This window comes from Gracilinanus agilis, chromosome 3 (assembly GCF_016433145.1).
Source record: "Gracilinanus agilis isolate LMUSP501 chromosome 3, AgileGrace, whole genome shotgun sequence".
NCBI lineage: Eukaryota > Metazoa > Chordata > Mammalia > Didelphimorphia > Didelphidae > Gracilinanus > Gracilinanus agilis.
Genome location: NC_058132.1, coordinates 451,545,422 through 451,562,272, shown reverse-complemented (window position 1 = coordinate 451,562,272; position 16,851 = coordinate 451,545,422). Strand labels below are relative to the sequence as shown.

Here is a 16,851-nt window from a genome sequence, read left to right as displayed (position 1 = left end):
ACTCTTCTAAGTTATTATTTAACCCATCTATGATTTTAACAGAATTTTAACTTGTTTCTACTTTTAATGTGTCTATCAATTAATGCAATACAACTATCTTATTATTTTAGCTGTTATCACATAATGCTTAAACTACCTATGGTTTAAATGCAATGTTAATTTTTATATTGAGAATCTATTTTAGTATGTTAGTATTCTTAGTTGTCTATTGAACAACACTTGTATATTTTATTCTTATGCTTTCCCTGCACTAGCTCGCTAAAATTTTTTTTTAACTTCCCTAGCCCTTTCTGCACTTTCCCTATGTCTAATGTCCAAATTATCTGCTAAATTGTTAGTATGCTATGGTATCTACATGGTTAGGGACTATTTTCAATTCTACTCTACTTTTCCAACCTATTTAACAGGTATATATAACATTTACATTATTTACACTATTATACATTTGTACAAGCATTAGTTCTGCATGTCAATGTTAACCAGACAAGAAAATAATTTGATTTTCTTATGTGGTTAAAATCTTATGGAACTTGCAATTATTTACATTATAGACATATTTGTATGTTGTATTTTCACAATTTTCAGACACTCGCTTATTTACATGAGGTCTCAACTAGATATCAGTTTTGTGTTGTGTTTTGTGTTCTCATTATGTATTATGAATGCAAAATACTCACTCTTGTTTTCAAAGTTGTCGATTTTCTTCAAGTTGTCTGTAGATTTCTCTTGTATCTTGATGCTATGTACTATGGTTGCATTTTCCCTAAAGTGTGAGGTTAATTTGTGTTTTTGTGCCATTGCTGCACCAGTCTTATGTAAACCATTTCCTTCTGTCCTCTTCTTTGTGCAATTGTCCATTTTTGCAAAGTTCAAAGTTCAAAAGTTTTTTCACAATGTTTTTTCAAGTACTCTTTTCTTGCATCTTTCTTGTTGGTGATTTTCTCGATTTCTTTTTCTTCTCTTGATTCTTTTCCCCTTCTCTCTTTCTCCATCACATGTTATCTGTTGTCATACATGTTGTTGGATGGGCTCTCTGGTCTGGATGCAAGAAAAGTTTGGATTATGATGCTTTGTCAGTGATGTTAATCAGTTGTTTGTTTGTTTGTGTGTGTGTGTGTGTGTGTGTGTGTGTGTGTGTGTGTGTTATATGCACTTTCAGATGTTTTGCAATGATTTTGAATTTCCATTCTTAGTCCTCAGCACTTTCTGTAATTTGTCTATCTTGACTTGTTTCTGAGTGTTCTGCATTTGTATGTTTCTTTTCAGGTTTTGTGTGGGTCATGTGGAACCACGAATCTTTTCCTTTTCCTTTTATACTTGTTAGGGTAGTGAGCAAAATTTGATAGGATCCTAACCATTTGGGGTCTGTTACTGATTTTCTTGTGAAGTTTCTTATGTACACTATGTCTCCTGGTTTTAAATTATGAAAATTGTAATCAAGGGGAACTCTCTGTTGAATCAAACCAAGTTCATGGAGTTCTGTGAGTCTTTGTTGCAGGGCCTGGATATATTTATGCAGTTCACAGTCTGTACCCAGCATTGAGACATATGAGGTTTTGTGAGCTCTCCCTTGCCAAACAGGTCGGCCATATAGCATTTCAAATGGGGAAAGATGTAAGCCCCTGCTAGGTTTGCTTCTTAGATACCATAACACTATTGGCAAAGCATCTGTCCATTTTAGATGAGTTTCTGTACAGACTTTGCCAATAATTGTCTTTATTTCTCTGTTGAATCTTTCCACCTGCCCAGAGCTTTCTGGGTGATAAATGGCATGATAATTCCTTTTTATTCCTAGATTCTTGTAGACTTCTTGGAGTATTGCATGAGTAAAATGACTCCCTCTGTCTGAGCCAATACTACCTGGGTATGCCATATCTAGGAATGATTTCTTTCAGTAGGGATTTTATCACGCTGCATTGTTCTTTTTGGCAGGGAAAACTACAAAAGAGGGTCACCTTGTCAACTGGTCAATTATGACAAATGCATATTTGAATCTTCTATCTTTGGGCATGTATAGATAGTCTATTTGCAAGCATTCAAATAGAGTGTAAAATCCAAAGGTTGGCCTCTGAGACCTTTTTTTCCTACAAACTCCCTGATTGAACTATAAACAGATCTTGCATTTTTGGCAAACTCATATGGCATAGGGGGAGATTCCAGGTGCTAACCAGAAACGTTGTACGGAATCAATTAATGCCTGGGTGCCATAATGCCCTTTTCCATGAATGGCATTGCACACTGGGTAGTATAGAGCTTTTGGCAAGATGGGTTTGCCTAGCTCAAAGAACCATATGCCATTCACTAGTTTGGCCCCTAAATTTTTCTGCCAGTCCTGAACTTCCTTTGGACTATAGGCTTATTTTTAATTGTCCTCTTCCACAAAGGTGAAATTCAGAACATGGATAGGGCCAAATTTAGCTCCATAGTTGCTGTTATGTCTGTTCTATGGTTCCCTAATGATGTGTCATCTTTCCCAAGAGTGTGGCCCCATCAGTGCATGACTGCTACTTCTTTAGGTAGTTGTACTGCTTCTAGAAGTTGCATAATGATGTCCCTGTATGCAATTTATTTTCCTCCTGATGCTATGAATCCCCTATGTTTCCAGATTTGTCCAGTGGTATGTAGGACTGTAAAAGCATATCTGGAATCTGTGAAAATGTTTATTTGTTTGCCTTTCCCAATTTGAAGAGCTCTTATTAGACTTAATATTTCTGCCCCTTGTGTACTCATAGTTTTTGGCAAGGATTCATACCATGGTGTATCTGTTTGAGTTACAATAGCTGCTCCCATGTATCGTTCCCCTTCAAGCATCTATGAAGAATCATCTGTGTACATATTTAGGTCTGTGTTTTCTAGGGGAGTGTCTGTTAAATCCTCCCTAGTCATTTGCACTAGTTCTAATGTGTCTTTGCAGCTGTGTACTGGTTCTCCTTTCATTGGCAGATCTGGGATCAGGGTGGCTAGGTTAAGTTCTTTACAATGTTTCAAGGTTATGTTCTCTTTTCCTAATAACACAATTGCATATTGGGATAGCTGTTGAGATGTAAAGGCTTGTAAATTGCTGTTTTTTTTTAACATGGTTTCTATTTGATGTGGGGAGTACACTATTAACTTGCATCCAAGAACCAATTCTTATGACTTTTTTATCATGAGGGCAAATGCGGCTATTGCTCAGAGACACTGAACCATTCCTCTGGCCACCACATCTAACTGAGAGCTATAATAAACCACGGGTCTGAATTGTTGTCCTAGGGTTTGGACCAGTACTCCAGAAGCTACTCCTTTGTCCTCATGGACAAAAAAATGAAATTCTTTGGAGTAATTTGGAATTCTGAGAGGAGTTGATGTAAGTATTACAATTTTTAGTTTCTATTGCATAGACATGTTCTCTTGCAAGTTTCAGAGGTTCTAAAGACTGTTTTTCTGGTTATATCTGTTAGAGGTTTAGATATTAGACAGTACCTAGGAACCTATTGCCTACCGAACCCTGTCACTCCTAAGATTACACATAGTTGTTTTTGGTTGTTGGATTACACAGCTTTTGAATGTTGCTACCATTTTCTTGGAATTTTTCTTGTGCATTTTCCAAGATAAACCCTAGGTACTCTATGTTTTGCATTACCCATAGCAATTTGGCTTTTGAGACCTTGTGCCCTCTCTTGCAGAGATCTTGCATATATTTTAGTATTATTCCAAAAGAGGTTAAGCACTTTTATAAATCAGAAGTCTAGAGGAAAGAATACTGGATTTTATCTCAAAGCCTGAGTTTATTTACCTACTCATATTGGCTACAATTTAGTTTCTTTATCCCTAAAATGAGAGAAGTTTGGGAAGGTGGGGACTAGACATTGTCTAAGGTCCTTCTCGGGTCACAATCTTAAAATGTTTGTAATACTTTGTACTTGTTAATATGGCAGCTAGATGGTGCAATAGATAGAGTGAGTGCCTGAAACTAGGAAGACCCTGGCCCTAGACACTTACTAGCTATGTGACTAAGGGGAAAGTTACTTAACCCTCATGGCCTCAGTTTCTGATGAGATAACCCCAAATGGGGTCACAAAGAGTGATCAAAACAACCAAACATGATCAAATCAAACATGATCAAAACAACCGAACACACACTTGCTAATATAGCAATAATATTTTCTTGGTCCTTTATGTTAATTAAAGTTTTATTTATTGAGCAATGTGGTGACATGGTTAACCTGGACTTAAGGAAAATAACTTTGGTTGCTTAGTAGAGGATAGATTGGAGTAGAGAAAAAGGCAAGAAAGGAGGGAGACCAGTAAAAAGCTATTGCAATAGTCCACACAAAAGGTATGAGGAGTTATTTGAGGGTGGTAGTTATGAAAGTGGACAGAAGGTAATATATATGAAAAGTATTGTGAAGGCAAAAATCGCAAGATATTACAAAATATTGGCTATGTGGCATGAGGATGAGAATGAGGTGGTGAGCCTTGGTGCCTGGGAAGATGATGGTACCTTACATAGTAATAGTAATAGAAAAGTTTGGAAGAGAGGAAAGGTTTGAGGAGAAAGAAAACTGATTCTGATTTGAACATATTGAGTTTGAGATGCATGGGGACATTAAATTTTATATACATAAAATATTTGGTAATATTTGTAAAGTGCTTTATAAACCTTACATGGTTCTATAAATGCTGATTATTATTATTATGGTTATTATGGAGGACTGGAGCTCAAGAGAGAGATTAGGGCTAGATATATAGATTGGTGTACAATGTACTTATTTAGACCATAAAATACTATGTAGATTGAAGTTAATATTGCCATTAATATTGTTTTCACATAAAAATTTTTTTAAATGCTTCTGATTTGACCAAAAGCCTGGGATAGGTCTATCTTTGATGGTGGAGGAAAAGTCAGTTAACTACTCCATAATGAGTGAAAGCATAGGCATCAATGATTTGCCTGTTGTCTCTGGGATAAAATCTAAACCTTTTTGTTTGGGTTTTAAAGGTCTTTGAAATCTGGTATCAAGTTGTCTTTTCAGTCTTATGGCATGTTATTCCTCTTTACACAGTTGATATTCTCTAGCCAGGCTTCCCTTACTGTCAGCATTTCATTTCACTCTCATGTCTTTAAATATGTTATTTCACATACTTGGAATGCCCTCTCTCCTTACCCTCTGTCTTAGAATCAGTACTAAGTATCAATTCTAAGACAGTAGATCAGTAAGGGCTAGGTAATGGGGGTTAAGTGACTTGCACAGGGTCATTCAGCTAGGACGTGTTTAGGAGCCAAGATTTGAATATAGGATCACAGATCTGGCTCTCTTATCTACTGAGCCACCTCATTTACTTTTACTTCTTAGATTTCCTAGCTTCTTTCTAATTTCATTCCTAGTACTATTCCCTATAAAAACTCCTTCCTAATAATACAATAGCTGATATATAGTTGGTACTTAATACCTATTGATTAAACAAATGGAAAAAAGTATCATTTAAACAAAAAATTTTCATATTTAATTGTCTTGTTTTATTTGGGAAGACAGAATATAATTGTCTCAGCTAGGTGGTTCATTAACACTAAAAATCAAAAGAGAAACAGCCATTGGTTTCTGAGAAGATGAAAAAAATCTCAGTATTTTTACTTTTTCCCTTCCCTTCCTTCCTCTTCCTCAACATATCCAAAATAGAATTAATTTTTACTCTCTTCAAACCTTTTCCTTTTCTTAAGATTAAGAATAGGGGTAAGAAGATTTTGAGATGCCAATAGATAAAAATATTCAGCTCTTAGCATCATTGGCAAAGAAATGCTATAATATTACGAGAATCATTAAGGAATTTGCTGAAATTGCAAGCAGAGCCAAGTTGAGCATTACATAGCATTTGATCATAATATAGGATTTAGAACTAGAGGAAACCTTAGAAATAAAGTACAACTTTCTTATTTTAGAAATGATGAAATAGAGGCCCAAGGAGATACCTCTGATGAAAATAAGTAGATGATCTAAAATATGGACCCATGTTCTCTGATTCTAAACCTAGTGCTCTTTCCATATACTACACTGGCTAATGACACTTGAATGTTTTTAACCTTAACTTCCCCTAAGGTCCATCTGGATTTATGCTTTAGATTGCCATCTTTTGGCAGATAAATAAAACTATGGACTTCGTATCAAGAAGACTTACTTCCAATATGATAGAGATGTTTATTGGTTTATTGGTCAAGTCACAACCTCTCTCAGCCTCAATTTCTTTGTTTATAAAATGGGGATAATAATAGCACCTAACTCAGATGATTATTGGGAAGATCAGATAGAATAATATATATAGTGATTTACAAATTTTAAAATGCTACAAAAATGCTAGCTGCTGTGATTACAACTATGAGTATGACTACAACTACAACTACTACTATTACTGCAACTATGATGATGACTACTACAACTATGACAACAAGATGAATACTACTACTGCTATCACTATGACTACTACTACTACTACTACTACTACTACTACTACTATTACTACTATCACGACTACTATTGTTATCATTACTATTATTACTACTACTGTTATTCTTCTACTAAAATATAAAGCAAATAACATTAAAAGAAAATTCAATTATTTATAGCTTTCACAGCACTGTTTTGTTCTTGACCCTCACTGTCCATTTAAAAAAAATTATAAGGGGCAAATTTTCCAGTGAAGATGTTATAGAGAGAAGTTAGAAGGAAGCCAGATTCTTCACAGATTCTTCAGCAAATTAAAAAAAGTAGAAATACCAAGAAGAAGAAAAACCACAAGAATATTAAAAATTAACCAAAACAAAAAAATGAGCAACTGAACTAAAATACCAGAAGTAATGGCAATGGAGGGAAAAGTGCAAGATAGCATGAAAGTCATTCTCAGATGCCTAAACACTATATTCAAAGAAGATGTCAGATCACAGGTTACTATGGTTAGAGACTGAAGGTAGACCTTAGAAATCACAAAATATGTATACTCTCTCATTTTATGAAGAAGCTGAGGCATGTAGAAGTTAAGTTACTTGCCTAAGATCACACAGTAACATAGAGAAGGCATTTGAATTCTTTAGTCTTCTGACTCCAAACCCAGTGTAGTATAAAAATATTCATTGGCTAAATGTAATAGCAAAAAATTTATTCCTGATGTAGACAGGATATAAATTGGGTGGAGTTCCATGTCTAGCTCTCTTTCCTTGGCGACTTTGGTGGAATGGGCCCTTTTGAGCAGGTAGATTAACTTAGTCACATGGTTCTATTTTGTCAAGTAATAAACTTTATAAAAATAATACTTGAAGTATTGGACACTAATTTAACTCTTACAGTGGGACCAATCCATACATTAAATGATTGTAGAATAATTGTACAAAATTCAGGTATTTTGTTGTGCCTCCAAAAAGATCTATTCTAATGCTCCATTGTTGTATAAAAGTATTCCTGGGTCCTAAAAGACTGTGCTAACAAAATACACATTTTTGTAGGTTCCACCATGCTAAAAAGGCTTCATGTATGGTCCTGATAAGAATTACCTTGATCATGTCTCCTCCCTGTGGACCAGCCTAGATAATTATGGAAAAGTTTATCACTTCTAGGCAGCAGGGTGCTGGTAAAGGTTTAATAACCAGCTCTTCTTGACTCAAAAAAAAGGGGCTGATTTTTATGTATACTTCTTTAAGTGAGCATATTTCTATGATTAATATGCACTTTTAATATTTTCTCTATCACTTAAGTCTAGTAAATTAACAAAACAACAAAGCCTCTTAATGGTATGAATATTCACAATGGAAAATGACTTGCCCAGGGTCACATAGCTAGGAAGTGTTTGAAGCCAGATTTGAACCTAGGACCGCCTGTCTCTAGGCCTGGCTCTCAATCCACTGAGCCACCCAGCTGACCCCTGATATTCTTGAATAAGAGGATAAAAAAAGAAATTGAAAGAATCAACTAATTATCTCCTGAAATAAATCCCTAAATCCAGGAATATTATAGCCAAATTAAAGAGCATCCATGCTAAGGAGAAAATACTACAAACAGCCAAAATGAAATAATTTAAATATTATGGAATCACAGTTAGGATTATTAGGACTTAGTAACTTCTATATTAAAGGATCAGAAGTCTTGGAATGTGATATTCTGGAAGGCAAAGGAACTAGGTTTACAACTAAGAATCACCTACTCAGCAAAACTGAATGTATTCTTTGAGGAGAAAAAATGGTCATTTAATAAAATAGAAGATTTCCAAGCATTATTGATGAAAAGGCCAGATCTAAACAGAAAATATGATGTCCAAATATAAGACTCAAGAAAAGCATAAAAAGGTAGATGAGAGAAAATTTAAAGGATTCAATAAGGTTGAACTGAATACTACATGGAAAGGTGATATTTGTAACTATTAAAGTTTTTATCATTGTCATAGTAGTTAAGAGGAGTGAGAGTAAACTGTTTAGGATGATATGCAAAAAAAATTTAAGGGAAGAGGATTGCACTGAGAGAAAAGGGAAGAGAGAAGTAAAATGGGGTAAATTATATCACTTAAAGACATGCAAAAAGAACTATTTCAATGGAGGAGAGGATGAGGTTGGTGACAGGCAAGGTTTAAACCTTACTTTCACTGGAACTTGCTCAGTGAGGGAATATCAACAAATACTCACTAGGATATAGAAGCCTATATAGAGAACTATAGAGGAATAAGATGGGAGTGGAAAGGAATAATATAAAGAAAATGCTTGTGAGGACAGACAGAATGAAGGGAGAGAGAAAAAGCAGATCAAAAGAGGAAAATAAGATGGAAGGGAATATACAAATGGTAATTATAACTGTGAATGTGAAGGATAAAATCACTCATATAACAGAAGTGGATGGCACAGTGGATTACAAACCAGAATCCTACTATATATTGTTTACAAGAAACACATTTGAGGCAGGGAGACACACACAGAGAAAAGTTAAGAGAATAGAACAGATCTATTGTGCTTCAGCTGAAGTAAGCAAAGCAGGAGTAGCAATCATGATCTCAGACAAAGCTAAAGCAAAAATAGATTCTTTTAAAAGAGATAAGGAAGGCAATTACAGCTTGATAAAAAGTACTATAGGTAATGAAATAATATCAATACTAAACATATGTACCAAATGGCAAAGACCCCAAAGTTTTAAAGGGGAAATTAAATGAACACCAGGCGGAAATAGACAATTGTGAAATTGGAATCTGCTATCCTAAAAACTACGATTCCCAGGAGCCCATTCAGTTTCTGTCGTTATGTGCTGATGTAGACAGAAGATGAATTGGGTGGAGTTCTGTGTCAAGCTCTCTTTCCTTCCTGTTGGTGGTTTTGGTGGAGCAGGATTTTTGAGCAGGCAGAAAACTTAGTCACGTGGTTCTGTTTTGTCAGATAATAAACTTAAAAAAATAGACTTGAAGTATAGGATATTAATTTAACTCCTACATTTATGGCAACCACAAAGGTACTGAATCTCTTGTTGGTGCTATAAGGGGCTTAGTAATTTCCCCATAGTAAAAACTAAACTAGTGGGGGACCTCAATCTTCCTGTCTAGAAGCTAGATAAATACAAACAAAAAATAAATAAGAAAGAAGTAAGGGAAATGAATGAAATTTTAGAAAATTTAGATTTAATAAATCTCTGGAAAAAATTGAATGGGGATAAAAAGGAATATATCTTCTTTTCAGCAGTCCATGGTATATAAACAAAAACTGACCAAGTACCAAGATTTAAAAACTTCACAACAAAACATAGAAAAGCAGAAAAAATAGATACATCTTTTCCAGATTATAATGCAATAGAAATTATAATCATTAGTGGTCCATGGAAAGAAAAGTTAAAATTAACTGGAAATTAAATAATCTAATTCTAAAAATGGGGTGGTGATTCAAAGAACAAATTATAAAAACAATACATTCATTAGTGTCAATGTGGAGACTACATATCAAAATTTATGGGATGCAGGCAGCAAGCACTTGGAGGAAAATTTATATCTCTGAATGCTCTGAATCAATAAAATAGAAAATAAGACAGATTAATTAATTTGGCATATAACTAAAAAAACTAGCAAAAGAACAACTTAAAAATCCTCAGTTAAGACTAATTTAGAAATCCTAAAATTCAAAGGAGAAATTGATAAAATTGAAAATAAGAAAAGTATTAAACTAAAAATTAGATTAGGAGTTGGTTTAATGAAAAAAACAAATAAAATAGATAGAGTATTGGTTAATTTGATTAAAAAAAGAAGAAAATTAAATTACCAATATAAAAAAATTAAAAGTGTAAATTCACTTCCAAAAAAAGAAATAAAAGCAATCATTAGGACATATTTTGCCTGATCATATGCAAATAAATCTGGCAATCTAGGTGAAATGGATAAATATTTACAAAAATATAACTTGCCCAAATTAACAAAAAAGGAAATATAATACTTACATAATTCCATCTCAGAAAAAGCAATTGAACAAGCCATCAAAGAATTCCTTAAGAAAAAATTCCCAGGGTTGATGGATGCACAAGTGAATTTTATCAAACATTTAAAGAACAATTAATATACTCTTTGGCAAAATAGGCAGAGAAGGAATCCTACCAAATTCTTTTTTTTAAACCCTTAACTTCTGTGTATTGGCTCCTAGGTAGAAGAGTGGTAAGGGTGGGCAATAGGGGTCAAGTGACTTGCCCAGGGTCACACAGCTGGGACGTGTCTGAGGCTGGATTTGAACCTAGGACCTCCCATCTCTAGGCCTCTCAATCCACTGAGCTATCCAGCTGCCCCCCCCCCCCAAATTCTTTTTATTAAACAAATATAGTACTATCACCTAAGCCAGGAGGAACAAACACTGAAAAAATCATAGGTCAGTTTCATTAATGAATATAGATGTAAAAATCTTAAATAAATACTATCAAAGAGACTACAGCAATATATCACAAGGATCATTCTCTGTGATCTAGTGGGATTTATAACAGAAATGCAAGACTGATTTAATATTAGGAAAACTAGCAGCATAATTGACCATGTCAATAACCAAACTAACAGAAATCATATGATTATTTCAATAGGTGCAAAAAAAAAGCCTTTGACAAAATACAACACCCATTCATACTGAAAACACTAAAAAACACAGGAATAAATGGGTCATTCCTTAAAATGATAAGTAGGATCTATCTAAAACCGTCAGCAAGTATCATCTGAAAGGGGGATAAGTTAGAAGCTTTCCCAGTTAGATCAGAGGTGAAGCTAGGATGCCCATTATCACCACTACTATTTAATAGTGTTAAAAAATACTAGCTTTACCAATAAGAGAAGAAAAATATTCAAAGAACTGAAGTAGGCAATGAAGAAACCAAACTCTTTGTGAATGATATGACAGTATACTTAAAGAATCCTAGAGAATCAACTAAAAAACTAGTTGAAATAATAACGTTAGCAAAGTTGCAGGATACAAAATAAACTTGCATAAATCATCAGCATTTCTATATATTACCAACAAAGCTCAGCAGCAAGAGATAGAAAGAAATTCCACTTACGATAACTCTAGACAATATAAAATACTTGGGAATCTACTTGCCAAGACAAACCCAGGAATTATGTGAACACAATTAAAAAACACTGCACACAAATGATGTAAAATATAAACAATATGAAAAACATGAATTGCTCATCTGTAGGCCTATCTAATATAAAAATGAAAATTCTACCTAAATTAATTTACCTATTCAGTGCCATACCAATCAAACTACCAAAAATTATTTTTGTAGAACTAGAAAAAATAATAACAAGATCATCTGGAAGAACAAAAGATCAAGCATAACAAGGGAATTCATGAAAAAAAGTGAAGGATGGTGGCTTTAGTAGGACTCAAATTGTACTACAAAGCAATAAAAATCATAAAATCTGGCACTGGTAAGAAACAGATTGTTGGATCAATGGAATAGATTAGGGGTAAAAAAATCTTAGCAATCGAATATTTGATAAACCCAAAGATCCAAGCTTTGGGGATAAGAATTCAATTTTTGACAAAAACTGCTGGGAAAACTGGAAAACAGTATGACAGAAATTAGATTTAAATCAATATCTCATGCTCTATAACAAGATAATGTCAAAAGGGACAGATGTTTAGACATAAAGGGTACTACCATATGAAATTTAGGGGAACATAGAATAGTTTACCCATCAGATCTATGGAGAAGGGAAGAATTTATGACTAAACATGACATAGAGAACATTATAAAAGTTTTTGTACAAACAAAACCAAATGTAACTAAGATTAGAAGGGAAACAACAAACTGGGAAAAATTTTATAACAAATTTCTCTGATAAAGGTCCCTTTTCTCAGATATATAGAGAACTAAGTTAAATTTGTAAGAATACAAGGCATTCTCCAAATGACAAATGGTCATAAAATATGAACAAGCAGTTTTCAAATAAAAAATCAAAGCTATCAATAATTATATGAAAAAATGTTCTAAGTCAGTCTCGATGAGTGAAATGCAAATTAGTATGATTCTGAGGTACCACCTCATACCTATCAGATTGACCATATGACAATAAAGGAAAGTGATAAATACTGGAGGGCATGTGGCAAAATTGAGACACTAATGCATCGTTGGCAGACTCATGAATGGATACAACTATTCTGGAGGGCATTTTGGAACTATGCCCAAAAGGCTATGATATAATGCATACCCTTTGATACTATAATAATAGATCTGTATCCCAAAGAGGATAGGTAGGAAGGGTAGGACCTACTTATACAAAAATATTTATAGCATCCCTTTTTGTGGTGGCAAAGAATGGAAATTAAGGGGATATTCATCAATTAGGGAATGACTGAACAAATTGTGGTATATGATGGTAATGTAATACTATTGTCCTGTAAGAAATGATGAACAAGAAGATATCAGAAAGAGCTGAAAAGACATACATGAACTGATGCAGAGTGAAATCAGCAGAACCAAGATAACATTGTACACAGTAACAGCAATATTGTAAAATGATCAACTGTGAAAGACTTACTCTTAACAAATCAATGATCCAGGATAATTCTGCCTATTTATGACAAAGAATGCTATCCAAGTCTAAGGAATGAACCATTGGAGTCTGACTGCAGAACAAAACATACAATTTTTAAATTTAGTTTATTTGGATTTTTGTTTTAGGGTTTTGTTTTATATGATTATTCTCTTATGAAAACAAACAATGTGGCAATGTGTTTTGCATGATAATTCAAGTATAACCCAGATCAAATTGCTTACCATCTCTGGTAGGGGGGAATAGAGGGAGAGTAGTAGGGAAACAATTTGGATCATATAACTTCAGAAAGCTTATGTGGAAAATTGTTCTTACATGTAATTGGTAAAATAAAATGTCTTTTAAAAAACATCCATAAAAAATTAAATCGGCATACCATATACAACATGGTGCTAAAATAGATAATGAGTGATCTCATTAGAAAAGTTTGCATAATTTAAAGACTAAAAGAGAATCATATCAAACACTTTTCACTGTCTGGCTAGGGAGAGAATTTTTAAGCCAATGAAGGTTCTCAAAGAAAACATTTTTCATTTACATGAACTTGAAAGGCCTTTGCACAAACAAAATCAATGTAGCTAAGGGGAAACATTGATTAGGAAAAATCTTTGTGTCAAGTATCTCTGATAAACATTTTACATGAAATATGTAGAAGGAATTGACTAATTTATACAAGACCAAGAATTTCCTCAATGGGTAAGGGGGACAAAAGAGATGAATAAGTAGTGTTCATAAAAGAACTGTTAGCTATTAACAACCATATTAAAGATTACTCCAAATAACTAAATAGGAAAAATACAAATTAAACTAAGGTTTCATTTTTTCTCGAAAATTGGCAAAGATGACAAAAGTTAGAAATGACATGGGAAGACTGTGGAAAAATAGGCAAACTATTGGTGAAATTATCCATTTATCCAACCGTTATGGAAATCAATGAGGAAGTATGCTAAAAACCAAAGTGATTAAAAGTAGATGCCCCAAATGTAGTCATTCTATAATGTTCTATAAATGGCCAAATATTAACAGAAAGACTTTTCTTGTGGTAGTAGAGACCCGAAAACATGAAATATCTATCACTTGTAGAAATGCTAAACAAATTGTGGCACATAAGTATAATGAATTATTTCACTGTAAGAAATGATAAACTTGGCCAGTCTTGTCACACTTGCCTGCTACAGGGAAGCTGAGTACTGGTGGATCTCTTGAGCTCAGGAATTCTGAGGTATATAGTAAGAATAAAGCCAATCATGTCTCTACACTAAATCTGGACCCATCATAATGAGTGTTTGGAAGTAGAGGACCATGAGGCTGCATAAAGAGAAGTGAACTGTTTCAGGCTGGAAACAGAATGGATCAAATTTCTCCTGGCAATCTGCAGTGTAGTCAGCCCATGAATAATTGTCACACTTACAGCCTACATAAGATAGGGAAACGCAGTTTCAAGAAAAGAAAAAAAAAAGAAAAGTGACAAATATGAAGAATTCAGAAGAGCATGGGAAGATTTATATCAATCAATAAAAGGAAAGTAAGCAGAAACAAAAAACGTTATAGTTAATGGCTACAACAATGTAGATAGAAAGCAAAAAAAGAAAGAAACAAAATGCTGTGAAATTACAACGACCAAACTTGGCCCAAAGAAGAGCTGAGAAAAGGCACTTTCCTCTCTTCTTGGAAAAGGTAAGGGACTAGGGACATGAAAAATTATGTATATTAGAAATTAACATATTTTACTAAACAAGTCCCTCTTCTTTTTTTTTCTTCCCTCTCTGCCTCCTCCCTCCCTTCCTTCTTTAGAATGGCTTACTGGGTAGGGAAGTGACAGTGACATAAAACAAAAGATATAAATAAATTATATTAAAAAAGAAATTAAATTGGGCTTCTGATGAATATGTTTACAGAGAGACTGAATTTATCTTGTAGATGAGATCAGTCCTAATGCCACCATCAACACCATCAGAAGTTGAATTAAGAAATATCCAGTTCTCTCAAAATATTCAATCATCATCGCTGTCTTTGGATCAAATGTCAAAGAATGACTGGGACCAGGTATGTGAAGCCAAAATATACGCCTGTGAATATTCTTTAAAAATGTAGATATTTTCAGATTATCGAAGATGTTTTTGTGGTGAATGGATACAGATAAAATGATTTCTTCCTAGACGAATACACACATGCACACAGCCAAAAATTTTTTTTTGGATCAGTTATTGTGTGGTTATTTCAAGAGGTAATACAGATTGGAGATCTAACAGAAAAGTTTGATTACACATGTATATATTCTCAGAGATGTATATACAGTTTTGTTGTGGGGTGCATATGCTATGGAAGAAAATGACATTGTTCACAATGTTGAACTGTCTAATAATGGGTGCCAAATAAATTTCATTTGAATTGATAGTAAAATTAGATATTATAATATATCATTATGTAAATATTAAGCTACTTTTATACCAGTTTTAATTTCCTTTGGGGCAGGACCTTCTAGTGGTCATAGAAAAAATGGTACAAGATTATGGTTTCAAGACTTTGTGATGGAGCCATAATTGAAGGATTTATTATAATCCAGGATAGTGACACCATGTGATTAGTTTGGTTGTGAGAATTCTGACTATCAAGTTATTATAAGAACAGAGGTTCTGGCTTTCTAGTAGTTCCTCTTTACCAAATGTTAGTTAGGGACTCATTTGGGAGTTCTCTATACCAATGAAGTCACCAGTTGTGTGCATATATACAAATAGATCTATACATAGTGTATGTGTGTGTACAATTGTACATGCACATGTATTATAAGTATATATACACATATATATTATGTACTCTTGTGTACATAGATGTGTATGTACTCACATACATATGTGCTAAGCATCCATGGCACAGTCATGGCTTTTGAATTGAGAATATCGAGGTTCAAGTTTGCCTCTTCTATGTATTGACTATCCCTGGTGTATCCCTGGTTAAGTCATTTAACCTCTCATTTCCCTAGGCAACTCTCTGAGTTTTGGGAACTGCAAGTTGAAGAGAAAGTACCAACATGAATTAATGGAGAGAATGGGAATTTCCTATATCATTGAAATCACAGGTCCAATCCCTAGTCCTTTTAAGAAACTCTGAAACTTGGGGACAGATTTTTGTTGACAGTGAGATGCCTCTCATTGAATTTCCTCACCTGAAAACTTCTTTGGGTCTTACTGATCATGCAGATCCTCCTATGGTTTCTGGTTTGAAAACTCTGACCAATGTTCCACTTTCCTCCATACTTGGCCCTTTAGTCACCCACATTGGAGGCACCTCTGGTAAAAATAGACAGGAATGAAGAATTTGTGCTCCATGAAGGCTCAGACTTGGAGCAGTGAGTCTCTAGGCCAGATAAAATACTTAGAATCATAGTTTTTGAGCTACATATGAGACCACTTATTCCAATTTTTTTCATTTTACAGAAGAGGACACTAAAGCCTATAGAGATTTAGTGACATACCCACTAGTCACACAGCTAGTGACAGAGGTGGGATTTAAGCCCAGGCAGCAGCAGCAGAAGCAGTAGCAGCTAACATTTATATATTGCTATAAGTTTAAAAAAATACTTTCCACATATTATCTCATTTGATTCTTAGAGCAAACCTGTGGTAAAGGTGCTGTTATGTTTCTTATTTTATAGGTGATGAAATTGAGGCTGAGAGAGGTTAAGTGACTGACCCAGGGTCACAGAGCTATTAAGTGCCTGAGACAGAAAGTGAGCTCAGATCTAATTTTCTTTTCTTTTCTTTTCTTTTCTTTTCTTTTCTTTTCTTTTCTTTTCTTTTCTTTTCTTTTCTTTTCTTTTCTTTTCTT

General features: G+C 34.1%; 1 protein-coding gene across 1 annotated transcript in view; it reads left to right on the top strand.

Moving 5' to 3' along the window:
* Positions 1–16,851, top strand: part of PPEF1 (protein phosphatase with EF-hand domain 1) — a 185,454-nt gene that overhangs the window by 83,211 nt on the left and 85,392 nt on the right. Inside the window, exons 9-10 of the mRNA XM_044669261.1 lie at positions 14,596–14,700; positions 14,944–15,069. Coding sequence (XP_044525196.1) covers positions 14,596–14,700; positions 14,944–15,069 — 231 coding nt within the window. The remainder of the gene's footprint in view (positions 1–14,595; positions 14,701–14,943; positions 15,070–16,851) is intronic.